Below are 27,005 nucleotides of genomic sequence, written 5' to 3'. Positions count from 1 at the left end.
GCTGTCAAGGGCACACTTATGTCTGATAAAGCTTTTATTATCTAAAAAAACCCACATAACACTCTCGTGCATCTCTATGTGTATCATACTCTCAATATTTTTTCTGCAATTCCATCATTTTAAAAGACAGTTCGCAACATCAGCAGGCTTTGGAAAGCTTCTGATAAGAACCTTGCAGTCTTCATTACATCTGTAGAAGATCAGAGGAAATCTCCATAATGAACAAAAAGAAAATTAACAATGCTAAGTGCTATTCATACATTATAACGCTAGAAGGGAGCACTGAAAATTTAGTCTGGCAGTTTAGCCCCCAGGCTGTAAGGCAAGTTCCTCCTGTTTTCTCTTCCCAAACAGATGTTTTAGTTCAAACCAATTAACCCAAAAAGATGCTTGATCAATTCCCACTTGGCAAAATATATGGTCTTTACATATTTCCCCGAAGTTGTGGAGTGAAGCTGAGATATTTGACACTGCAAGGCACATACTCTAACCCTTTGAGTTTTGGGGGGTTTTTTTAAGCTCTAATTTATCAGCATCATCCTTGAACTCTGGTTACGCCTAGAGCATAAAACACTGGAGATAACATCCTCCTGGCAGTGGTTACGATACTATCAAAAAAAAAAAAAATCCCAGATGACTCAGCTCTTTCATTCTTTCATGTATTAAGAAATAAAACCACAATCATAGGAATGCTTTGCAATGCAAAGCAGACCAAGACAACTTATTTGGTCATCTGTTCCAAATGAACTGTATAAGCTGTGTAATTTAAGAGTCTTAACGAAAGAAAATTAGCAGTTTTGCAGGTTTAATATTTTTAAAGGCTACATATACTTTTTTGGGGAAAAAATCAAAATTTAAAGTCTACTGGTGCTGGTTTACTGAGGTGTGCATTTCAGGTGTGCTGCATTTCAGCAGGACACAGTACTGGCTGTGTCAGTAACAGCCATGATTCCCAGGAAGCACACCTTCGATGAGTTTAACCTTAAATAGTACAAGTTGTCTCAACTATAAAAATGATAAAATAATTGCTAAGGGTTCATTTGCCATACTATGAAACAGCACTTGACACATGAAATAAGCAGAGACAAGGAATTAGTCTGCACACGCAAAGATCTCCGGTTGGCCAGAAACAGGTGTTGAGACCTGCTATTGAAACCATAGTTTGGGGGCCGGGGTTACCTGCTTGCTTAGCCTTAGCACAGAGAGAACCTACTCCTTTTTCCTCATGAAGGTCTTTAGCTGGTTCTGGCAGCATCCTAGAACTCCTCCTCCCCACAACGAATAGAAGACACAGTGCTAAACTCAGTACTGCTACAGAGATTTATTAGACTTAAACCTTAACATGACTCAGTATCAAAATACAAGCCTGGCTACAATCCATGCAGAATTACTTTCCATTTCTCTGTTCCTCAGCATCAACTGACTACCATAGAAAGTCACAGCCTAACCCTGCATCCCCACCTGCTTTACTAGGACTCAGCAGTGATGCCATTATGTTGCGCTTCCCGTAATATTAATAGTCAGAGGTGTTCTCATTTTACTCAGGCAGAAAAAAATATCATAGAGCAGGGTTCAGCCGACCGGTCCTGAGTTGCATGTGCAGAATAAGTTCCATTAATGCTAGATTACGTGGATGACACTGCGGCATGTCATCTCAGTAGTACTTTTGCTCTACTGTTTCTTCTGTCTTGCAATAAAAATTAACAACAAAATAAGCCAGTTTGGTTACTGTTCATATAAAATACATTTTTTTTATTATCAGATTATATTAAAACATAATATGAAATCAAGTTACAGAATCTTCCCTTATGGAGCTTCAATTGCTCAAAGACGTTTTAGTCTTCACCTTTAAAATAAACACACCAATAGCTTCATCTGAGCTCAGCACTCGCTTTCACTTGCTTCAGGCAGCGGTTTGAAAGTGCCATCTAAAGAGCAAGAGGAGAACTGCATTCCTGCCTATTTTATCATTTCTGGCTGTGAAGAGACGTCAGTGAAGAGATGAAAGGGATTTCTTGCCGCTTAGCATGCACACCACAAAGAACTGGGGCCATGATTCTCTGGAAAGAATGACCCTCCTCCCACTCTTACAATGACATATTGGGTAACAGAGCCCTGGAACAGGCTGCCCGGAGAGGCTCCTTTGGAGTCTCCTTCTCCAGAGATCTTCCAAATCTGACTGGATGCCACCCTGTGCCACATGCTCTAGGTGTCCCTGCTGGAGCAGGAGGATTGGACTGGAAGATCTCCAAAGGCCTCTTCCAACTTTAATCATTCTGCGAGTTACTAAATCTCACTCTCTCTGTGCCAGAAGCCTGGCATCATACTATCCAGGCAAAAATGTAAATTCTACCTATTTGAATAATACATAAAATCATGAAATTACACTTTGCCTTAAGGAATGAACAGTGCAGGAGGTCATTTCTTACAGCAAATCTGACACCCAAATTGGAATTTAACTAGGACAAAAGCAGTATGCAGAAAGGGTAGCAAATATTTACCCCCACCTCCTACTTCCCTTCCAAAAAAATGTCATGTCACCTCTTGACATTCCATTTGAAAGACTTCTGTCAAAACAAGAGGTACTGCTCTGCCCTCAGTAAATCAGTTCACTAACTACTTACTTTTTTCACTCAGATGGAGCCTGGGAGAATTATCTCCCAATGCCTGATATAATTTCATAGAACCCTCAATATTTTTCCCTGTCAGTACTGCGACTAAGTGCTTAAGGTCAAACTTGCTACTCCTGAATAATTTGAGGTATTTAACTTTGCACTATGGCAAGTGTCCTGACACCTCTTTGCTCCAATGTTACCACTGCAGAATGACTGCATACACAGAACGAACGCCGTCACCCGGGAATGAATGCAAAGCAGCCAAAAGAAAAACAAAGAACTGCAAGGCTGAACACTTAGGAAAGCAACACAGTAAATGGCCTTCAGAAGAAGACTGGTTAGTAACACAAACAAGAAATCATAGGGCTGTTTGGCAAAGACTAGGACACAAAATATTCAAGCTGGAGGAAAGTGCTGCAGATGGAAACACATTCCATCCAAGGTGAGCAAGCCAACAGCCACTGCCTCACTGCACAGATCACTGCCTTGAGAACTGTGCTAACCATAAGTCACCTATTTGCAGTTAGAGCATGTGCGAGCAGAGAGCACCTAAGCAAGATTCTCTTCAATCTCTTTAGATACTGCCTTTTATTATTATTATTATTATTTAACTATGTCGAAGTAAAAGATTCAGAAGAGGACATGCTGGATTACAGAACACAAGGCAATGAGTCCAGTGAGCAAAGTGACTGGTTACCTTTCCTTAAAAAAGCCCTAATATCTATCAGACCCATGCAGACTGTGATGAGAAGACCTATCAGTAAGAAAAAGCCTTTTCCAGATACCTCGGATTCCTTGCTGGAGCCAGAATGGAGTCTTTAAACAACCTCAGCTGACCTGTTTTACTGTGGTTTGCAGACAGACTTGTTTGCCACTCATGAGTAGGTGTTATTTCAACCTTCTGCATCTCACCTGTCTTCTGCCTTCTCTCCACTGTTTTGAATTTGATTATCTCTTTTCCCCAGTCTTGTTACCCTTGACCCTCTTGTGCTACCAGCGTTTCCACCTATTCTTTCTTCACTGTACCACCACCTCCCTCTTGCACTGATCAAGCTTTCACATACTTCCACTTATCTGCTTATGCTCACAATCAACTGTAGCAGTGCTAGGCCCATTCAGCACTATCCTGCTTCTGGTAAAAATACTTCCCTTTTGACCACGTTCAGCTTATAACATTTTCCTGAGCCACAGATATTTCCCTTTCCTTTATTTTCACCTTGTATCAGCTTTATTGTTTCTGGAATACTGTCTCTGATTACATTGCACCATCTCCAATATGTCCTCAACTTCATAATTCCCTCCAAGTTTGGGAGCTCTTGCCTTTTGTAGTGATCTAGGACCCTGATTTTACAATTTAGCAGAGAAGAGACAGAAAATGAAAGCAGCAGGAACACAACAGAAATAGTCTGATGCAAGGCAAAGAAAAGCAAGGGTCCTCACCATGCAGGGCAACATAGAAAGTCTTTTTCTTTCCCATTTGCAGGTAGAGTTTGTTTCTTTGTATATCACACTGACATTAGCATTCCTTTCCAAATTCAAAGGCTTTCATCCTGACCTCTGGAATTCTCCCATTAATTTTTCATAGTTCTGATGATCATACAACTTCTATTTAATCTTTACCATGCCCGAAGGCTTTCTGTGTTGGGAACTCCTAGCACCAGAAAGTCACTTAAGCTTGCCTTTTACTAAACTACATTTCAAAATGAAATAAAGGGTTGAGACTCCACTACTGACTCACATAAAGTTATATGCGTAACAATAGCTAGCAACTTCCATTTGGCTCTCTTCCATCTTTCACTTTGTTGGTTTTGGCATCTGCTTCCTCCTATTTATTTACCAGAAATCCTATAATCCTATGGTACATGGGCTGTTTGCTAATAAGAAAGCGCTCGCTTAATTGGCACTAAGCAGAGGTATCAAGGCCCAAGTCAAATGATTCGCCTTCGAAAGTAAGATGAGCAGTACATAATCAGGGTGAACTAGATAACTGAAGAGGAGTTTGGGGGATCTTTTAGGGACTAGAACCTTGCAAGGCCACTTGTACCTAGGTAACCATATTCGTCACACTATATAAAGCTACAGACTTTGCAAATTCAGATACAGATTTAGCAAAACTGGGAACAATAAGAAAACAGACAGAACTGCACCTCATAATATGTGGTGTTAGGAAGGAAGGGTGACTAGCTACAATTCATACTGATGTGCAGTTAAGAAGATTTAATAGCAATAAACAAACTCAGCAAATGTTATCTTTGCTTCATACAGCTTTCTTCAAATCTGTTTATAAGCTGCTACACATTTTTACAGGAAGAAGTCATCTTCAGTCACCAACAATAACTGCAGTCCTGTTCTTGTTATATTCTGCGCTTTCTCTCAGTGGTTCTACATGTTCTTCAAACTTCTGGAAGGATACAGTATCCATCTCAACTCCTTCCTTAATCATCATCTTTAAAATACCGATTTTTCAGCAGTGGTAGGCACCAATGGTCTTAAGCATACCAGCACCCTGACCAAACGCTAGTAACGTACCACTGTTTCTTGCTATTGCATTACAGTATCTTCTATATTTTAAACCTGGGGCAGGAAGCAAGGAGAAGGTATCTGATTTTCTATGCCAACAAGGAAAATCTTATCATAATCATTTCTAGTCATTAAGAGGCCTCTTACATTCAAGAGAAATAAAATGAGATTTAAAGAAAGAAATGATGCCAAATGTTTTCTCCTTTTTTTCCCCTTAAAAGTCTCTTCACTTTTAACAAAATCACGCACACGTACATATAAATGCACACACATGTGGTTCTACGTATTTGTATATTTTTAATCTACTTCTGTATACAGTTTTACCACAACTTTACCTCCCTCCCCACTTTTGTTTCCATTACTGCCTTCTGTATAGCTTGTGCTCATCTTTGCTTTTTCGCTTAAACAAATACTTCATTTGCCTCTTATACAGCAAGGGGCTGTGGTGGGCAAAAGAGCGTGAGAAAGTAGACTACACAAAGAAAAAGAAAGCAGTTGCAGAGATATAGTGCAGCAGGATTTTCATTTTAACAAATACACACACACAAGGCATTCTTATCTAATGTGATGTTCTTTAAACTCAAATTTGCCACATTCACTGCTTATACAAATAAAGCCTGATTGAACTTTTAAAGTTTGTAGAAAAATCACACAAGCAAAACAGCCCATAAATACTTCTTTTAAAACCAGCACAACATAAAAGTAAAAGCAGGAATGAGTGCCAATACTACATGGGGACTTACCCTGCCTGTGGGTTCACCATTCCCAGCGAGTTTTTATGAGCTGGTGATAGTGTTTGAATTTTGCTCCCTCCAGACCCAGATGAAGATAGTGCTTTACTTGAAGAGACACCTTACAAGTTAAAAGGCAAGCATTTAAATATAAGAAAATCCAATACATGGTTACTGGAATTATATGATTACAAAATTCGGAACAATAGTTTGAGAAGATGCCAAGATATAAGCAAACATTAAGATATTAAGAAAACATAACTACAATTCTGAACATCTACAGAAAATATGCAACCGTGACAGTGTGTTCTAATCTATTCTAATTAAAAAAAATCCAATGTGTGTACAGAATCCTACTGATATCTGCATTTAGAGCAAGACCAGTGTTTGAATAATTTTAATATGCATTTCCTTTCCTCCCTCTCTCTCCACATTTTTTTTAACCAGTTCACTATCATATTCTGTACACAAATTAGTTACAAAATTAAGCAAGAGAAAAAAAAATCTGATGTGACAGAGCAAAATCAGATGTAATTATGCACTACTTCACAGAAAGGTCTTTGCAGTTGCTATTCAGAGAAAAAAAAAAAAACAACAACAAGACCATCACACAGTCAAACTAATTCAGCCTGATATACAAAACCCAAGACAGTCTTGTCCTATGTTTAAGGGTCTTTTTGAATAGGGGTCACTCTGTATTCCTTCCAGTATTGCTTTAAATGTTTTTTTTTTTTTTTTTTTTTTTTTTTTTTTTTGCAAGCAAGAATATCAGTTGGGCCAATAAAAGCTATGGTCATCACATACATACTTAGAAGAATTACAGATTGTTGTTCATATTACACAAAAACTCAATAAAATAGATTAGCATATCATGAAGACACAAGTCATCTACTCATATAACAACAGACTCCTCTTAAGAAGCTTTTTTTATTTCTACAAAATTGCCCTGTGATTCATACTGACTAAATCCTTCTAGCATTATACTACCTTTGTTATATAGTCTGCATTCCAATATTTAGAAAGAATATTCATTTCATACCTCCAACAGTTTTGCTAGCACTGCTTGGCTGTGGCAAGCGTGATGATGATGGTGATGGAGCTGATCCTGTAGAAGGCATCTTCTTCACTGCAGCAGGTTTATACTGCAAGAAAATACAACCCAGAAATTTAAGCAGTTACCATTAACTACCGATGGTGCTATATAGATGTTTGATTAAAGAACTGAATGGGAGAACAGATTGGAATCAGTTACTAGTTAACGCAGGGGTTGCACAAATGATTTCTGCTACCTTGCTTTCTCATGCATATAAAGAGAGGTTAATTGAAAAATACCAAATAAAGTTGGATTTTTTTTTCTTCAGTTGAATTATCCTGTTGCGTATTTTCTACTTTTCTGCTGCTATGTTTTCAGTGTCTCTTGAGCTTAACATTACGACCTCACTATCAGTTATTTTTTTAAAAGAACGCTCAAGGACAAGACCATTAATTCTTTCAAATTCTACTTCTGCACATAAGTTCTGGCCCAATCCCAGAACTGATTAATGCAAGAAACTCTTATGTGTTTGGTTCTGCTTTATTCCTCCCAGCTTCAAAAAAGCAAAAGAAAAAAAAAAAAAAAAAAAAAAAAAAAGAGCAAGAAAACCCACCCCACTGCCTAGTCCTCTCTGCAAATATACATATACTTGAACCATTTACTTTTCATACTTTACTGCAACTATTACCTGAAGCCTCATTAAGCCTCTAATTAGTTAAAATCTTGCTGTCAATTATCATATAGGCCACCATATAGATCAAAAAGATCATATATCACATACCTTTATTTGTTCACTCAAGAAACAGTCTTGAAATAGATTCTGAAGGCGTGAATAGAAATTCAATTTGTTTTACACACACTCCATCTCACTTCCTGCTGCTACACTACCCTTTTCTGTCATTTTCACAGATCTCAGTTTATGAGCATGTTTTCTTCTTTGCAGCTACTGCCATCTGGCGTATGGCCCTCCCCCCCAGTCCTAACTGGGAAGCAAAAACTTTTTACATGCTTAAGAACTTCAGTCTATTGTAACTATTTGGTAATATTATTATTTAATTCCACTTAAGGACAAGTCAAAATATTTAATAAGCTTAATTTTACAAATATGAGTTACAAGACAAGAAAAGTACTGTATTTCACCTGTGTTCGAGTAGGAAGCTTCCCTTTCGTATCAGCAGCCATTTTCCCCTTATTAGTAATGCGCGCTGCTTGTTCCTTACAGAAATTGATGTGTCTTTCAGCTGCATTTTCATTAAATCTCCTCTGGCAATATGGACACTGAATGTAATCTTAAAAACAAAGCCCAACATTAGAAATTAGGAGAGCAACATCAAAAAAAAAATCTAGTTTGCTGAGTAAGAACAAATATCTCTGAGGTTCAGAGATATCCTAACTGATATCGAAAGCAGCTGGAGAGATGCTACTCAGCAGGGAAAGCAGCCAAAAGTTAGATCACCTTGGCAAGGAGCTCAGCTGGCAGGAGGTGTGAAAGAGAAGGGGCTAAATAAAAATGGCAAATGCAGTTCAGTTCCTTCAAGATATGAAAGTGCATTAAAATCTTTCCCACTGAAATAACAAAATACACATTAATTTTGCTCTGACAATTTTGAAAGAACTGAGAATACCCGCTTTGAGTGACTATCACTATAATCTAAAAAACAAATACATAAAATCGGAAAGAAAAGCTCAAATTAGGGGAAACTCAGACCAAATCAGGAGATGTGCAGAGATGCAAAACAGGATACACTGTAGCCATATTATTTCATGATGAATCACATTGCAAGCAGTCCTACTTGTAGGAAATGCTTTTACTATTAAAATAAAAAAATAAAAAGATGATACTAGAGGCCTCCAATCTTTTTACTGTAAATATACTCCCTTAAAACATACTGCTCTTGAAAAGATAACAGTGTTGGGCTACAGTTTCAGAGAGATGTTCTAATGTCTAGATATAGATTTTTGATTCCTTAGATTAGTTTTCAAAACCATATAAACATCAAATTCAGAAGAGATGTATGCTGGCAGAGTGATAAAATTAGTATGTTCTTAGCCATATTTAACAAAAAGAAGACAAATGAAAGACACTGTCTTTAAGTTTATAGCTATTTTAATGCCTATATACATATATATATATATATGTTTACACGGTCTAAAAGAAGATTGGGATTACATACTAGTACTCTAGCAGCACATTTAGTTTAAGCAATTATAGTTTAAAATAAACAATTTGTTATACAAGTAATTTAATCATTTCCAAGCCAATTAATGACACAAGCAATAGGGACAGAGGACATGGGAAGAACACAAGAATCCTTCACAAAAGTGACAGCATGGACATCTCAGCTGACAATAACAATGAATTATTTTTTACATTGGCTCCAATACTGTCAGAATATAGATCCTAAAGGACAGGAGCTTCTGAGAAATGTAATTTCTCCATAGTAAAACCAGCTTATGTCCCAAGACAGGCCATATACAACGGAAAAAAGGATGATGGGAGCTAAAACGCATGAATTGAGCGAGGATGGAAGCTATATCCAAGAAAGGCCATTTCCTCAACTAGGGCACAGTTCAGTTTCCACAGACTTCAAAAGACCACTAAAGTAAATGGATCAGATTATAAAAGATACATACACTAGTATTTCTTTAAGTATCAGATATGATATCTTTATCCCTTGGTAAAATATTCAGCATCAGTCACCTAGTTACCTGTAAATACTGTTCGTATTGTCCAGCAGACTTGCTAGGATCTAATGTAACAACACAAGCTAACCAAGTGAACCAGCAGCATGCACAGACAAGCTTGATGCAAATATATGTGACTTAAAATCCTTCTCAACATCATCAGACTATTCTCCACAGCTTCAAACACCACCAAAATGCATATTTGTAAACTCAAAGCAAGAAGTTACATATAGAGGATATTTATACATAGCTTTTGAATTAATTTTTTAAATGTTAAAAGAAAGAAAGAGCAGCTAGCTAGAAGTAGGCTTGTCAAAGAGAGCTGAGCAGGAGAGAGGATGCATGTACTCCTTGGTATCCACTGTAACTATCCCTTTCTTTTATATGTACAAGTGGAAAAGTAGAAATTGTAACTACCCCAGCTGTATTTATTTCTTTTCTTCTAACCGGCTTGAAGAGAGGGATGTTATTGATAAGTTATTGCACCTCCTCCTCACTCCTAGTCCCATTCCCTAAGTCTTACTCAAGTCTTCCCTTGCTGCAGCAGGATGAACCCAGGGAACAACACAGTAAGAGTCAGACTGCAAAAGTAACAAGACAGAAAAATAGACGGGCAACACCCTTCTCTTCCCTTTACCTCGTATCCTCTTCCAAGTAGGCTGAATACAGCAGTTATTGGCTTTCTTTCCTTCAAACTCATTGCAGTCTCTTGCAGACTACAGCTAAAGAAACACCACTTAGATTTTGCAAGGTAGATTTAGGCATAGGCACCTTTGCTTGTAAACCAGAAACTATACTACTGGTTTATTGATAGTATCCTAAAATTAATCCTGTAATTAGACAGTTTACATAAACCTATACACATAAAAGATTAGGCCATTTAGTTCTTATACATAATATTAGCTATTGAATTTGTTTCATTTTAAAAGGCATACAGCATTGTGAGCTGAATACACAGTAAGAGTCTTCATAATAGCAATGAACAATTGCAATCCTGCTACCAAGACTAACATGTTTCCTGCAGAGAAGCAAGGTAGGGAGCACTTGCATCTTTACTTAACAACAGACAGGGAGAATGTAAAACACATGTAAAGTTCAAAATCCTTCTTAGCATAACCACTGAGCTTAGCAAATCATTTAACTCTTATGACAAGAGGAAATATGTTCTCTAAGCCAACATCATATCACAGAAGATCACTGAAAAGCTTATTTCCTTCTCTCCTCAATCACATAAGACTTGTTTCAATGCTTTACTCAACCTCCATTAGAAAGGCATCCAAGGACTATCATTCCCTTGTTAAAATAAATACCAGGTCACTCACATACTCCAAACACAAGTATCCCCACCACGTGAGGAAGGGCCACATGTACACTGGAGCACTTAACTGCATATAGTGCATGCATGGTACAAAACATGAATCCAGAAAGATACGGAAAGGACTGCAATTTGAAGAACACTGTCAACATGTCCATCCCTGCAATATAATGGCTGCCTCAAACTGGCAGCCACTTCAAAAGACAGTCTGATTTTTCTGAGCAGACCCACAGTTGCAGAGAAGGTGTTGAAACAATTTATCTGGCCTACAGATTATAGTAAGGTAGCAAGCTGAAACATTCACAACTGTATTTTGATGTATTAAAAACAAAGTCATGGGCATTGAAAACTAAACAGAATGTTAGTCAGTCAGAGCAGACACAAATCAGAACCTGCACAGGGATAACCAGACAGCAGTCCTTAAGGACTTGTGAACAGTGTATTTCAACAAATTCCTTTTCAATTCAAATGTTTACAACTTGTTTGCATTACAGAGACCTCTAAAGAACTTAACTGTTTTACATACCAGGATCATACGAGGGTGGAGGTGGTGGAGGAAGCTTTCCATCTTTAAGATTAAGCCCTTTGGCTGCTCGTATAGCTGCTATAAATTCTTCATGCTTTCGTCTCCAATTGGATGGTTTTTTGGGGGGCTCTGGCTAAGAAGAGAAAAACAAAAAAAAAACAACAAAAAAAGAGTTTTGTATGTTTGGAGCTCTTACTTTGCAGTAAATAATATGCCTTCTTCTAAAATACGATATGAACAAGATACAGACTATGAACAAAACCAAATCTTACCGTAATTAAACCTTTTTGTAACTAATATTCTCCCTAAAATGTCCAGAGTATATATACTCCAACTAAATTATAACCTACCCGTGGCTTAAGAGGTTTTACTGTGGGAATGTCAGTTCCTTCCGCTCTCTGACGGCTGGAATCAAATGTCTTCCTTTTCTTGGCAGAAGTTTTTTGGCAAATGGGTCCATGTTTTTTCTATAAACAGAAGAAATAAAGAACAGAGAATTTAGTTTTGAACGCAAGTTGTTAACATGCTATTTCCCCATTCTAGAAATGCCAATCAGCAAGTGAGGTCCAACTCCTGATAAACAAAGAAGGAATGCTTTCACTCAAGTACTTACATCAACTCTTATCCTTTGAGGAGAACTACAGGAATTTATAAACACATACATGGTCACAAAGACTTGAAAGCCAAGATAAAAAAGAAGGAACATATATTTATTCCCTGCAAATACAAATCTGACCACAGCAGACAGATTTTGCACTGAACAATGACATGAATATGAATTTCAGGAACTTTAATTTTTAGAACCAGATCAATTTCTGCGAAGCCAGAACAGGTCTTTTCAAAGACAGCTAACAAAATGCTTACCAGAAGGGACTACATGATGTTACGGCTTACAATTTCAGAGGCAAAGTGTGATTCTGTGCTCAAAAAGAAGACGTGGTGTTGGGAGGAGAAAAAAAAAAAAAAAGACAAAACAAAACAGCACAAAATCCACCACATAGTTTAGAACCTCTTTTAAAGTAGTAAAACAACTGTTGAGCAAAAAAAAAAAAAAAAAAGGTATCTAGGTCCATTTTATTCAGCTACACTGACAATTGCTTAACGTCCACATACAAAAAATCTAGTGGTCAATAGATATGAAGTTTTCATACCACTCACCAGTGCTGCTGGAAAGAAAGTCCTCCCACAGATCCTACACGGCAACAGATCTCCAGTTTGCACTGTAACTTCACCTTTAAAAAAAAAGCATACTTTCATAAGCAAATTTGTTTATAGCTGTGAAAAAAAAGAAAAGTTTTCTTAGATTGTTGACCTCATATCCTCAGCAATACACTTTTCTGGTGACAGCTGTTAATAAACTATAAGGATCCTCTTTGAACTTTAAAGAGACTAGCAAATCAGAGAGCGAAACCAATTCTAATATATTTCTGGAAAACAGTCAGACCCACTGACAGGTCAGCACAAATTCTGATTATTTACAACACAAAACTCTGCATCTGAAAGTCAATGTCTGCTTGCCAGTGTGCAAGTGACAGATTCATTTTAAAATCCCACTGACAGCACAAACACATCCCAAATAATCAGGCTTCTTGGATATCAAGGTCTCCGGAAGGGAATCCCCCATTAAAGTCAAACATAACAGTCATATCCCATCACTTAAGAGAAACTGGAATAGCTCAGCTTAGCAAAAACAAAACCTTGATTTTTTTAAAAAAACTATTTTATACAGCCTAGTACTGACAATACACACGAACATCTCTCCTGTTGCTATTCAGGCACTGGTAACCATAAATACAACATAACAGTATACCCCTTCAAACAACTGATCCATAAAACTAGGTAAAGAGCCTAACAAATCAATGCATCTAAGTCTACACAAACAAAGTATATTCATAGAATTTGCATTATGCAATGGACTCGAGGCATAGATCAAAACCTACACAAGGTTTCACAATAACAGGCACCTATTGTATTTATTACTGTATTAGAGCTACAGGAATATTTTTATATGGTTGCACATCCAAGTTAACAGTCAGTAAGTTTGAGTAGAGAGAAAAAATCTAAAACAAACAAAAATCTAAAAAACAAACAAACAAAAAACCCACAATCTGCCATTTGCAGACTTGCAGCTCCCCCTGTATAAGGTTGATTCGAAATAATTGTCTTAACACATATTTTGGCACACTAGAGACTGAAATTAAAGTATCCAGGAACACAGTAGAGTTCTACAAAAAGATTTATCAGTTTACACTCTCAGGAGAAAGCAATCTTTTGACCTAAACATAAATACTTGTCCATTAATGGCAGGACCAGTCCTAAAGAACATGGTACATTTAATGAAGTGTTTCAAGGCAAACGAATGTAGATTCAGGCAGTCATGGCTCCAGCTGCATATGCTCTTTCCCAACACCGAGTTAAATGCTAGGGTAAGCTTTCTAGCACAAATACACAAAACTATTAATTTCTACCTTTTTCAATTATTTAAATGAACTGTATCAGCAGCATGTAAATATTTATAATAATTACCAACACACTATTGGGCACAATCCATTTTGAGAATTGTAAGTCACACAAAAAACATTCTGCACTTTTTAAGAAGTAGCTTTTTCAAATATTTTCTCATTAGTTTATATTCCTTTTTCACATAGACAGAAATACATTCTTATCACAGCATAACAGAACTGCACTGACAATAATCTTGAGTTATAACATTTAAGTCATAACTAAGCTTCTTTATTTGAAATTTAAATGTATGCTCACACGCATATAAAAGGAAAAAAGAGGCAAGAGAAAACATTGTGCATAATCCAGATGCAAAAACAGAAGGAAAAAGAGAGTTGTGTTTATACCAAAGCTTAAGAGAGCAAAACTTATTTTGTATTATTAATAGTAATTTTTCAATTTCTACTTTAACCAACCATTTCTGGAAAAAAAAAAAAAACACACACACACACATAAGCTTCTTCCTTTAATTCTCAAGCCGAAGTATAACTTTATTCACTAGTAATGACAGCCCAGTATAATACATTTTAGATGGCTGGAACCTACCCTCACCACTTTCCACAAGACAAGCGGCTAAGCCTTGTAAGGGCTTTTCTCCATTCTCCCACTCAAAAGCACACAAGATGCACAGATCTACTTTTTGCTTCATTACTAAAGAGTTCAGTTTTAATTTAGCATACTATCTCGCACAATTCAGTTTTCCAGAAACTGCCAGCGAGTAGTACTTCTGGGAAATAAGATTGTTTGTGTCTCTTTTTCCCTCTTTTCTAGGAAGTTAGCTGAAATAAATTATAATTAGCGATCTTCAAAAATCAGAGTATAATATTCTCACTGAAATCCTTAATGTCATAACTCTTTCTGATATACAGGTTAGTAATTGAAGAATAGCTTTTTTTCCCACCATATTTTATTTATTGAGCTTAAATTGGTGCTTAAACTTACAAAAAGAAAAAAAAAATAGTAGTATATTTGACAGATGCTCAAGGGATCTAGGAGTATTTACATATGACATACCAATGTATAATGAACATCAATTAGCACTCGCTGCAGCTACAGCTGGGTTTCCTTCCAGCATTCCTACCCCTCCTCGGTTGCTGGCAGGCACTCAGTAATCACATTTGCCAAGGGCTACATCTACTGCCAACACTTCCTACCCCAAACACAAATCTTCAATTCAAAAAACAAAAATAGTTATTTCAAAAATTAGAGTTACATTTCAAAACCCTGAAATCTGTAGTCCTTTAGATCTGCACACTAGTCCCTTCAGTTTCGTAAGTTATTCTTCTGTGAATTTTTTCTTCCCTGAGAAGAGCCTGACAGTCTTTCCTAGAGAAGAGTTGGTAATATCAAAATGAAATCTGCTAATAAAAAAAAAGAAAACATAAAAACACACCTAAACACCGGAGAGAGTGGAAAGGGAATAAGAAACAAATGTCTTTTCTAGTAGCACAGCCTGTCAGCACACCTGTTAAGCAAAAGCTAGATAAATATTCAGTGACACAAATTATATAGGGCAAAACACTTTCCCCACATTTTTAGTAGTAATGCGGAAAGGCTTTTTTTTATGATCTTTTTTTCTTTTAGAAATGACTGAATCATTTTTGACATAGTTTGGCATAGCTTTCTATAAAAATACTAGAAAAAAAGCAATCTAGATGGAAAAATCTTATTCCAAGAGATCTTAGCCCGATAAAGGTAAAGAGAAGGAAATAAAAGATCTTACAGTTGGAAAAGAAAGGATTTCTTACTAAGAACTACCCACTGACATTTTTCCCCCTGACCAAAAGTCACAGAAATACGCTGCATTGATATAACAACTTCAGCAAGGTTTTCCCTAGAGCAGCAACTCTAAATTTAGCAGACAATGTGGACAGTGCCTTAAAATAATAATAATCCACTAGAGCCACCAGAATGTCTTAAAGTGTGCTGCCCAACTGCTCTAGTGCTAATTCCTCTGTGTTAACCACAGCGCACAGAACAACTCTGCAGATTAACTAGGACTTCGGCAGCCAGGTCATGCTATAAATTGCAGAACTCTCCTAGCACTGCTACTTTCTACATCAGACGGGTAAAACATCCATGAGTGCAATAAGAGATACCCCACCATGGCCTTATTTACCTTCACGTCAAGTAAGGTTGATTTTGGCAGGGGGCAAGAGAGGGGAACACAAAAAAAACCCAAAAGCAATGCAAGAGAATAAGAAGGGGAAAAGATTTAAATTTAAATTGTGTATGGAATGAAAAAATACAATAGGAAAATGAGGAATAGCTTTTATTGGGCTGGAAGAGGAAGGGGAATAAAAAACAAGGAAGGTGGAATTACAAAAACAGAAGGAAAGATTTGCCTGGCAAGTAAACTTGATAGTAGAACCTGGCACAAATTGGTGCCTAAACTTAGTGCAATCTCTGCATTTTTATTAGGGTTAAAGAGAATTGAAGCTAGCTTGGTTATGCAATCACAGAAAGCTCAAGATTCAGAAGCTACACTTCTTTTTTCACCATCTTTGACATCACTGTTCATAGGCAGCTTACACGGCTATATGAAACATGAATGAATTTAGTTATCTTAGAAGACAACATAAGTACTGTTATCTAATCTAAATACACTTTGAGAGAAAAGCAGAACAATCTGTTCAAATTGGCTAGGTGAACACACAAAGCAGTACAAGTATTTCAGCTGAAGTGATGCCCTACCTGTGGCACGCAGCAGTTCTACACCCTTTTCTCCTATTGTCTGGCTCACACCTCACCTCAGGCAAAAAACAAACCCAGTTCAACCTGGTAAGATGCTGGTTGTCCAAATTAAATAATTCAATTGCTTTCCTGCTGCTAGTAAAATTTCCAGTCTAGGGAAGATGAGTCTATTCTCAAGTACGAATGGCAACAGACTTTTATCGCTTGTTTTTCTAGTCCGCCCCTGTCACCTCCAGCTACTTTCAGCATACAAATCATCCAATGTTTTATTTTCTACCTGCATGTGCCTAAGTTACTGCATACATTCTTTTTGCATGTGGTCACGTACCAGTTATCCATACTTTCCTTTCTTAAAGTTGGATGTAAAGTTAGAGGGTAATGTCTGATAGCATAGCTGTACAGACTGAAAGTCTGTGCACAGTCTCGCATATACATACACCTGCTACATCTGAGAGATGTAAAAATCACATTTTAGGTGCTTTTAGACTCCTTTGAGAGTTAAATAGCTAGTAGGGTTCTTCCCCTCACATTCAAATAGACCAATAACTCACAGTGAAAAGTGCAAGTTGTCAATCCTCAGATTTGTCTTTCCTGACACAATATGCAGGCCCATCAACACATTGATGTTCGATATGACAGAGCCACAGGCATGCTGCTAGTTCTGCAAATTAAGCAGTTGAGCAAATAGTCTACACATCCAGAAGCAGGAAGAGCAGTATTCCCAAACTGCTATTAATTCAAACTGTGTTAGTCTTCTGTTTTGGAGGGTTTTCCCTCCAGCATTCATCTAAACCTACATATAAAGATAGCCTGCTCCAAAGAAACACAGAACATCAAAGATAAAAGCAGTTTTAAATCCTAGTTAGAGAAGTTTGGCATATTGTGATATTTGTTTGACAGTCCTTCAAAACCTTTTATTTAATCAGCAGCAATGACACTACTAAATGACTTTGGCCAGACTACTGGAATAATCAGAATCATTAAGCTTTAACGCATTCAAGCTTAGAGAAACACTTTGGTGGGACTTCCAGCTTTTAAAATTACTTATTTGAAATCAGATAGTAATCTACAACTGTTAGAATGAATATGAATATATAAGTAAATTCTATACATACACACATATCCAAAATAATGAAGTATTAGCTGGAAGGTATTTGCCAGACCATTCTACCGTGAATTTCTAGCTATTGCTTTTTGGTATAATTCCTCTCCCATCTCCAACAAAAGCAAATGATTTTTCACTTAATAAGAGTTTCACATGCTTCACTTACGAAAAAACATTTCAGTCCTTATACTCCTCACCTAGAACCTATACTATCAAGCCACCACATCACAGTCTCTTGGGAACTGTCATTGTCCAACATTGTCCAACACCAACACTAACAGCACTCACCAGTGAAAAGACTGATGACAACACTTATTTGAAAGGCTTACTACCCCAATTTTAAAGAGCATTATATTTTCATAATTACTTTCACTATTTTATTTAAGAGGAGAAAAAAAGATAGCCATGATGACAGGAAAAAAAAAAAAAGGGTTGCTAGTTTGTGACTTGTCATTATTTTGCTACCGCAAATATTGAAATACAAATGAAAGGCAGACAAATGTATTGTACTAAGAACAGAAAATGCTATCAATATTTTGCTTAAAGTCTGTTTGAAAATTGCATGTTTTATCTCACCAAAGCAATCTTTCCTAGTCTCTTTCAGAGGATATAGGAATTCTGTTCTACTCTAGTACTGACAATGCAGTCTAATTCTGTCAACTCTGCTTCCAAAAGATAACAAAAAGGAGCATATCTTCAGTTCCTTCAAGGTGAAATGCTTAAGCAAGACTTTCACAGAAGCTCTGTGTGTTTTCATATCGACTCTTCAGGCTGACAGCGCAAGTGTAATGTATTTGTCAAACTTACTATTGCAGTTTTGACTGTAAGTCTGATGAACTTGAGTTCTGTATTATTTTCTTGAAAATAAAATATCAAAAGAAAGCCTCAGCAGTTAAAAAGGGACAACATGGAAGAGGAACCTGTGAAAAATTTTTTGTGTCCAAGAAATGAACTGCACTTAGTTAAGAATGACGGTACCCACAGCACATGAATCATTTGCAACATCGTGTATTCCTCTTTTCTTCAACTTTAATTTCTCTTTCTCATACCATAGAATCATCAAGCTTGGAAGGGACCTTTAGAGATCATCTAGCCCAACCCACCTGCTCATGCAGGGTCACCTAGAGCATGTGGCAGAGAATTGCATCCAAGTGGGTTTTGAAGATCCCTAGAGAACGAGATTCCACAACCTCTCTTAGCAACCTGCTCCAGTGCTCTGTCACCCTCACTCTCAAGAATTTTTTCCTTAAGCTTCCTGTGGAACTTTTGGTGCTTCCGTTTGTGGCCATTTCCTCTTGGCCACCACTGAAAAGAAGCCAGCTCTATCCTCCTCTCTCCCTTCCTTAAGGTATTTATAGACACTGATCAGGTCCCCTCTCAGACTTCTCTGTTCAGGCTGAACAGGCCCAGCTCTTTCAGCCTCTCCTCAAAGGGCAGGTGTTCCAGGCCCCTGATCATCCCTGTAGCCCTGCGCTGGACTCTCTCCAGCAGCTCCACAACGCTCTTGTACTGTGGAACCCAGAACTGGACACAATACTCCAGATGCGGCCTCACCAGGGCTGAGTAGAGGGGCAGAATCACCTCCCTCGACCTGCTGGAGACGCTCTTCTTAATGAACTCAAGGATCCCATTGGCCTTCTAGGCCATGAGGGCACACTGCTGCCTTGTGGTCAACTTGTCAACCATGATGCCCAGGTCTCTCTGCAGAGTTCCTTTCCAGAAGGCCAGTCCCCAGCCTGTACTGATGCATGGGGTGATTCCTCCCCAGGTGCAGGACCTTCCACTTCCCCTTGTTGAACTTCATGAGGTTTCTCTCTGTTCAGTTGTCCAGTCTGTCCATAGCATAACAGTCCATAGCATAACAGTCCATAGCAGCCTGCCTGAAGCATAACTTATATTAAAATCTACCTATGAACACACATACAAACAAATTAAATAAATAAACCATCAATTAACTGAATTGCCAGGAACAAATCTCTCAGGAGTCTTCCAGCAGATCCCTGAAGAGACAGAAGTCCACTCTTCCTAAACCTGGAGCTGTGATCCAGCTATTTGCCTTGCTCCCTCCTCTCAGGATCCTGAACTCCATCTGCCCTCCACAACCTTCACAACCCTGACCAGTCAGTCCTTCCTTGGTTGCAAGTATAAGGTCCAGCACAGGTCCTCTCTTCTTAGGTCCTCCAACATTTCTGCTGAGGATTTGTACTAAATGTACTCCAGACACCTCCTAGATCACTTGTGCCCATTACATCACCCTTCTAGCAGCTCTAAGTGTGCTTGAGGCCCAGGGCCTCTGATTATGAAGCTTTTTCCAGTTGCCAGAAGATGAGGTGGCCTCACCCACTCACGCTGGTCAGCCTGCTGATCCTGATCCATAAGCCCTCAGCAGGCTCCTCACCCAGCCCAGGCTGAACTTTGTTATTTCAGTGAAATCACAGCCCAATACCTGTCCGCATCCTATTTGCTCTGCGTGCGCTGGCACACAGGCACGTCGCTGATGCAACTAGTTATGATGATTTCCCTGACAGAGCGCAACGGCTTCCCGTTATGCAGAAGGAAATGAAACAGAGCTGAACACAAGCTAAGCATCATCTGATCCATTTGACTCTCAGATATGCTATTAAGGCTTCTATTAGTGAGTTTTAAGGCCAACAGCCTGCAGAAAGGATGCGATCTGCAAAACCCAATGCAGTTACAGAACTCTATTTTTTCCATCAGAAGCTACGGTATTTCCCAGTATTAGGCTACAAGATGACTGTAAGTAGGCAGTCAAGACCAGATTTTTACCTTAGTCTAGTACCTAGACAGCTTTGCACTGGTGATCCCAAAAGTAATCCTTGGATTGAAACTCTCTTCTTCAAATGTAATTGAATAGAGCTAGGTCTGCCTGCTTATCAGAAATTTGCCAGCCTAACAATAAAGTAAAAAGTGTTGGACATGACTCTTGAAGCAGATTTTACTGAAATGCCACAACAGCTTTTGATAACCACCACATCATACAGTGGGCAGGTAACTCATTCTTCTTTTCACTTTATCCAATTTGTCAAATAAAATTCAGTGACTAGGTTGATCAAGTTCCTGCAGTTTAATCTAAAGGAGCTGAAAGAACTCTACAAAAAAAGTACAGAAGGGATAGAATCAATCAGTTTTAAGATGCTGAAGAAGCAATATCTTGAAACATCAAAATTCCTGTCTATGTACATTACTCTCTTTCTTTTAAGAGTGAAATATATTCTGAAACATCCCCTGACATATCAGCCTGGACTCTGTTTGGATATTTTTCCCTTGAGTAAATGTCCTCACCAAAACAACAAACTTAACCCTAAATAAAAATAAATGCATTGGGGAAAAAAAAAAAAAAAAAAAAAAAAAAAAAAAACACTGCTCATTAATCCAGGTATTAAGATGTAAAACTTCGACTACTTAAAGCTGCAAGGATACCTAGTAAAAAAAAAAAAACCTTGATGAAAAGACTGAATTTCTCACTCTTCTAAAGACCTACCAGCTCTTAGAACAAAGAAAAACAAAAACCCATAAATATTAGCTTTACATTTCTATTTTTAATCAGTGCCAACTTGTTGATTTAAAAGCCGTACTGTAAAGTTAATCCTTCCTGCTGGTGGATGGATTAGATTAAAAAAAGCTGAAATGTTATAAAGGGCTGGGGCCTCTCTTAAATGGAGCTTAAGAAAATGGCTGCCAAAGTAGGGAGCTGCTGCACACATCCAGTGAGGCAAAAACAAAGACGAACACCAGAAGAAAATAGAAGGCTTATATTCATATCATTTGTTTGTTTTGAAATTAGAAATAGTTTCCCACACTATTAAAAAGAGACAGAGAGGGAGAGTAAGAGAGGGAATATGCAATGGCTCACTCTGTGCAAAGCAAGTACGTGTGTTTGCTTCCACCAGTCACCCATGTGAAATGTAAATGTCAAATCCCAAACTAGGAAGCTTGCACCTTCTGGACAGGGAGCAGTGCGTCTCCAGCATATTCAGGATCAGCAGAAAGTCCAGGCACAAACCGTCTTACAGCGCTGGTCTCCTTAGGGAGAACCCGCTCTGCAGTGCGTCTTAGTCGCAGGAGCCCTCAAGGGCACACGGAGACTGCTCAGCGCCTGGGTGCTTAGTCACAGGAGCGAGTCCCTGCTTGGCGAGTTCGGGAGAAAGCTCTGGGTCTGGGACTGCTGCAGGCTTTTTCCTGAGCAGGCAGCACCTATCGCGTCTCAGCAGCAGCCTGCCCTAGCTGGCTGCATTTTTCACCCAGTGAGGCAGCTGTCACTCTCTGCTTTCCTCTGGAATCAATAGAAGAGCTGGCCTCTGGGATGGGCTGGGGTCAAATGTGGGAAGAGGCATTTGCTCAGCTCAGACAGCTGCTGCCAGGCATCGTCCCATAAAAAGCAACACACTGGAGACAAGCTGATCACAGACCACTATTGGACTGCCGTGGCTTAAATTAAGTCAGGAATTCAGTGCTTGGATGCCTTCCTCCATCTCCTTCGAGCAAAGCTGTGACCAGCACACCAGGGTGACAGCTTCTTTTCTTGTCATCCAGCAGTGGAAGTGACAAGCATGTGACAACCCACCAAAAATGGTCCAGAGATTCTGGACATGATGGAACATTCAGGAAAAGGTTTTAAACTCACCTTGAATATCAGCACATTTAAAGTCAAAAGCTCATTTAAGAAGACAAGCAGGCTTTCATTGCAAATATTTTCACTAACAGATTAAGTGAAAACTGAAAAAGAATCAAACACTCTGTAGGTTGCTGAGTAACAGAAGTTGATTTCAAATTTAACTTTTAAAGCATACGTCACTTGTAATAACATGAATACACAATTTATTTTACAAAATAAAGAGTTCTACATTTGCCTTTCAGTATCAAGACAGCAATACTGATATACTAATACAAGGAAGCAACAGACTTCAGGGGAAAAAATAAAAGCCATAAGTGAATTTAAAAGCAACAGAAAAACCTACTTTGCCATTTTGCTGGCACTTTCAGCTTGCACATAGTGAGAGAGACCATTACAACACAAAAATACTATTCTCAAATGTCACTAATGCCACAAGCCATCCAAGATGCATATATATACATATATATATCACAGTAGACAGTGTAAACAGGAATAAAACAGATCTTGCACCCATGATGCTGAGCTGCAGAGGAGTGAAGCACCATCTCTAAAGTCCAGCCCAGGGGTCCAGAGCCTGAGGGGCCTTTCCACAGCCCCACATCCCCCAGCACGCTGCTGCCAAAACGCAAAGTCTCCACCCCAACCACAGCCCTACACACTCTTCTGCCAGGACTAGCTGTATAGATCAGCTCTGGGAATTGATTTTGCTAAGAGCTAATTCAAGAGGGAGGAGGGTAGGAGTACACGGAGCCACATTTCCAAAGCAGTCTATGTTTTAGGTTGAATGCGATGATTCTAGTTCAAAATTTAATTAAAAATGGCAACAGCAACATTCTTCTGAGTTGCCAGCATAGCAGTGACTGGAAAAAAGTATGATACTGAATGAAACAAATTATTATCGTTGCTTTTGCCCTTCTATTTCCCCTTCTGGGTTCACCTTTCCAGGCACATCTTGTCTGAACCTAATCCAATGCACAACAAAAGAAACAGCTTAAACTCAAAAGCTATAAATAAAAGCCTTGCTTACTTTATATGCAGTAGGTTAAGCAACACTGGCACATAATATTTTGAAACAAACAACCCATTCTCATTGTATGATGGCAATTTGTTTGAAGTTTAGAAAAAAAAAAGGCACAAAAGTGACATGTTCTTCAGCATTTTAACACTCAGAAATGCAGGACACCAAAGTGGAATAAAGGACTTCCCAAAGGAAAGGATATACAAAGTTTTTGAAAACGGCTTATTATCTGTGCTATTCTTAAAATAATCTCTAGCGTTTAAAAAGAAAAATCTCTTGTCATAGAAAACAAAAAATGTTTTGGTGTACTCTACCTTTTGAAAGTACTTTAAAAAAAAAAAAAAAGCTCATCGAGTAAACATGAGATTTGACTCTATGATTTAGTAGCTTCCCCTTCCAGCAGCTACTGAGATACAAACAAAACACAAAGCATCTTCAGAAAACTTGCACAGCAGAATCTACTGCAAAAACAACATTTTTTCAGGATTCTGCTGCAGCGGGCAGATCTGCTCACCCTCTGTTAAGAGGATACTAGAGCTGGGAGGTCAGAGCTGGCACAGGCAGCCCCACTACATTAGCTTGCAGTCAAATCAACTGACAGATGAACTGCAGGCAAAGCGCGGCCCAGCTGCAGCTGGCCACAAAGTTGACTCCAGACTAGAGGGAGGTTTTCGCCTTCGGACTGTCACAGCACTGCCACGGCAGCCCGAGTGCCAAAATCATTATTCGATAAACCACAGCATGTGATCTTTCACATTTTGAAGCCATTATCATTCAGTAACAGCTTAAGTAAATCAAATAAGAGAGAAGCTCTTGGGCATTTCTAACACCAAATCACAATCTCCATAATTACCATTACCATGACTGTGCAAACACAGTCTTGATGCAGAAGCAGCATCATAAAAAGAGATTATAAAAATCTATTAAAGATAAAACACAGGTATTCACTGAGAATTAGTTCTGCTCCCTAAGGCTGTGCTAGAAGGGATAAAGAACAAAGCCTAGTTACCTCCCACTTCTGTTTAAGGGCTCCATTACACACAGGAGCAGAACATACAAGACTCCATGCCCACTATGCAGAACAGGTTTATATCATTTCTTAGCAATACTGCTAAAGGACCTTGCTTGCAACAACACTGCTTTATGAATACTGCTAAGAAATGGGAATGACAGGCCTGCTAGGAAGTTCAGGCAGCCAACAACTTCACCCAAATCTGTATCTATGCCCTGAGAGCTACCTGGGTGAAACCCCCTTATTCCAACTGGCACAGGATGAAGTTGCAAAAACCCCTACAAGTAGATACACGCACAGCCTTCGGCTGCCTGGAATAGCATCTGTGCCAGGGACCCCGGCTCCGGCCCTCGGCCGCACCAAAGGGCACGGGGCAGAGCCGGTCGCGACCGGGCCCGGAGACAAAGCGCCGCCTGATCGGGTCAGATTGGGCCGGGCCCGACGCGGCCTCCCGGGCGGGTAGCGAGACGAGGTGGACAGCGGGGGGAGCTGCGGTGGGGCGCCATGTCCCATTCCCGCACCGGCCGCCGCCTCCCCGCAGCACGCCCCGACGCGGCCCCCCCGGCAAGGCGGGGAGGGGAAGGGAACAAGGAGAGGGGAAGGAGAGGGGAAGGACCGGGACCAACCACCACTTCTCACCTTCCAGCCCCTCCATGGCGCGGCCGCCGCCCGGCCCCGCCGCTGCTGTGGCAACGCCGCCACCGCCCGGCCCGCTAACATCCGCCGCTCCCATTGGCTGCGGCCGTGCGGGAGCCCCGCCCCCGAGGCGCGCCCCGCCCCGCCCCGCCCCGTTCCCCCGCGCGCGCGGCGCGGGCGCTGCGGGGCGAGGGGGAGGCCGCGAGGCGGCGGGGCCGGGGCCGCGTGTCCGCCCCTGCTGCAGGGTGCGTTTGAGGGGGCTCCAGGCTGAAAATAAGGGGCCGAGAAGGCCAAGGCACCCTCGGCCGGTGTTCTCGTACCTTCTTGCATATGCTGCGGTCTATACGTGGGGATTATAGCGCTGCAGTAGGGGCATCGCCTGGATTGGACAAGAAAATACCTGCCTGTATTGAGCTTTGAGAGCCTTTGTCTTGCCTGTTACAAACTGCCATATGCAACTACAGAAATTCTTCTGTATAAGCTACAATAAATCTTAAAGAAATTGTTAGTATCTTTATAGCAAATCCAAATCATTTCTCTGCTTATTCTAGAAAAAATGGGTGAGACATGTCCATAGAGTCACAGTTACTATCACAATCACAGTGCATCCAGGAAAAGGTAACTCGAAACGAAGCAAATACATAAAACCCAAATTCATTGTGAGATTATGATCATTTTATCTATTTTCTTCAGAATTCCCCTAGCACTGGATAAATAGATCATAGAGCACAGATGCCCAACAAACAGCATTTAAGCCATGCTAATGTATTATAATCATCATATATGATTAAAATCATCCTCTGAAGCTATAGGCTTGAACATACTGAATAAGTCTAGTCACAATTTTTCTAGACTTTTTGAACCATTGTAAAAATGCATGTCAAATCAGCCTTTGATCTATAAAGCTTCTGCCTATACAATTACAGGCAATGCCAGAAGGAACTAATTTGCTACCATGTTTCAGAGTCCCAATTCTTGCACATTATCCCGTAAGTCTTTGTCCTGAAACTTAAATGAACCCACATCTTGCAAGCTTTTGCTGCTTACCTACCCACTAGGGCAGCATCTCAGCAGTTCACTTCCTTGCAATATACTGCCTGACTTGGATTGCAAATGCACAAACAGAGGCCTAGGGTAATTTTGTGTTTCAGGAGACACGCTCTCTGTAATTTTTATTTCAGTTTAGTGAAGGATTTGAACACTATTAGAGGATCATCTTGTTTGGTTTGTGTTGCGGTTTGATGGGGTCCACTCATTCTCCATTCTGCTCCAATCTTCATTTACTCTTGTTAGTATGGGCTAGGAGGGCAGATTGTGTTGCCAAGGGAATCGTGGAGAAGTAAATTCCATACATACCAACCATCCTGGAAGTGATAACTGTCTTTTACCCAAAGCAAGCCTCTGTAATGACATAGCTTCTGTTAGGCCCTAGTTTTTTTCTAATTTCCCCTTTCTCAAGCAATTCTCTAACAGTTTGCTTGGTCATTCTTTGAAATTTTTGGTTATTTTTCTTTAAGCAGTACAGCAGGAGATAAAACCAGCTCACCCATCTTTTGGTGTCTACAAGCTGGTGCTAAGCCAGCAATCTGGGCTCCCTATTATAGTTATAGGCAATAGAGACCTGTCTCTGTAGTTAATCCAGTCCATAAAATTCAGGGCACAATTCATCTGATCAAATGTAACACCTGTTTCAGGATGAGCTGAATCACACTTTAAGCTCTGCCTAACTTATTAACTAATTTTCCACTAATGACAAAGTGAGTGTTAGTGTCAAGAGACTTGCTCAGATGTTGGCAACTAACAAGTAGACACCTTCATTAGATTAGTTGAATCCTATTCTGGATTTCTTCAGACTGAATCACGTACCGGAAACAGACACATTGCTCAGCAAAGATGTCATTGATTTGACTTAGCCATCCAATTTTTAGCTGATAAGTGAAAGAATTAAGATTTAGCTCACAAAAATAATGGACAAGT

General features: G+C 39.4%; 1 protein-coding gene across 2 annotated transcripts in view; it reads right to left on the bottom strand.

The window, feature by feature from the left end:
• The window catches only part of ZC2HC1A (zinc finger C2HC-type containing 1A), a 32,214-nt gene extending 7,128 nt beyond the window's left edge, over positions 1-25,086 (bottom strand). For both annotated transcript variants that reach the window (XM_088527226.1, XM_088527227.1), the window contains exons 1-7: positions 25,032-25,086; positions 12,584-12,657; positions 11,776-11,892; positions 11,426-11,558; positions 8,040-8,188; positions 6,906-7,008; positions 5,879-5,987 (exon numbers count right to left, since the gene is read on the bottom strand). In XM_088527226.1, coding sequence (XP_088383352.1) covers positions 5,879-5,987; positions 6,906-7,008; positions 8,040-8,188; positions 11,426-11,558; positions 11,776-11,892; positions 12,584-12,657; positions 25,032-25,047 — 701 coding nt within the window. In that variant the 5' untranslated portion in view covers positions 25,048-25,086. The remainder of the gene's footprint in view (positions 1-5,878; positions 5,988-6,905; positions 7,009-8,039; positions 8,189-11,425; positions 11,559-11,775; positions 11,893-12,583; positions 12,658-25,031) is intronic.
• Between the last annotated feature and the right edge of the window lie 1,919 nt (positions 25,087-27,005).

Source organism: Tinamus guttatus, unplaced genomic scaffold (assembly GCF_059628265.1).
Source record: "Tinamus guttatus ecotype Peru unplaced genomic scaffold, ASM5962826v1 Tinamus_guttatus_pri_ptg000266l, whole genome shotgun sequence".
NCBI classification, from domain to species: domain Eukaryota; kingdom Metazoa; phylum Chordata; class Aves; order Tinamiformes; family Tinamidae; genus Tinamus; species Tinamus guttatus.
This window is presented reverse-complemented; position numbering and strand designations above follow the sequence as displayed.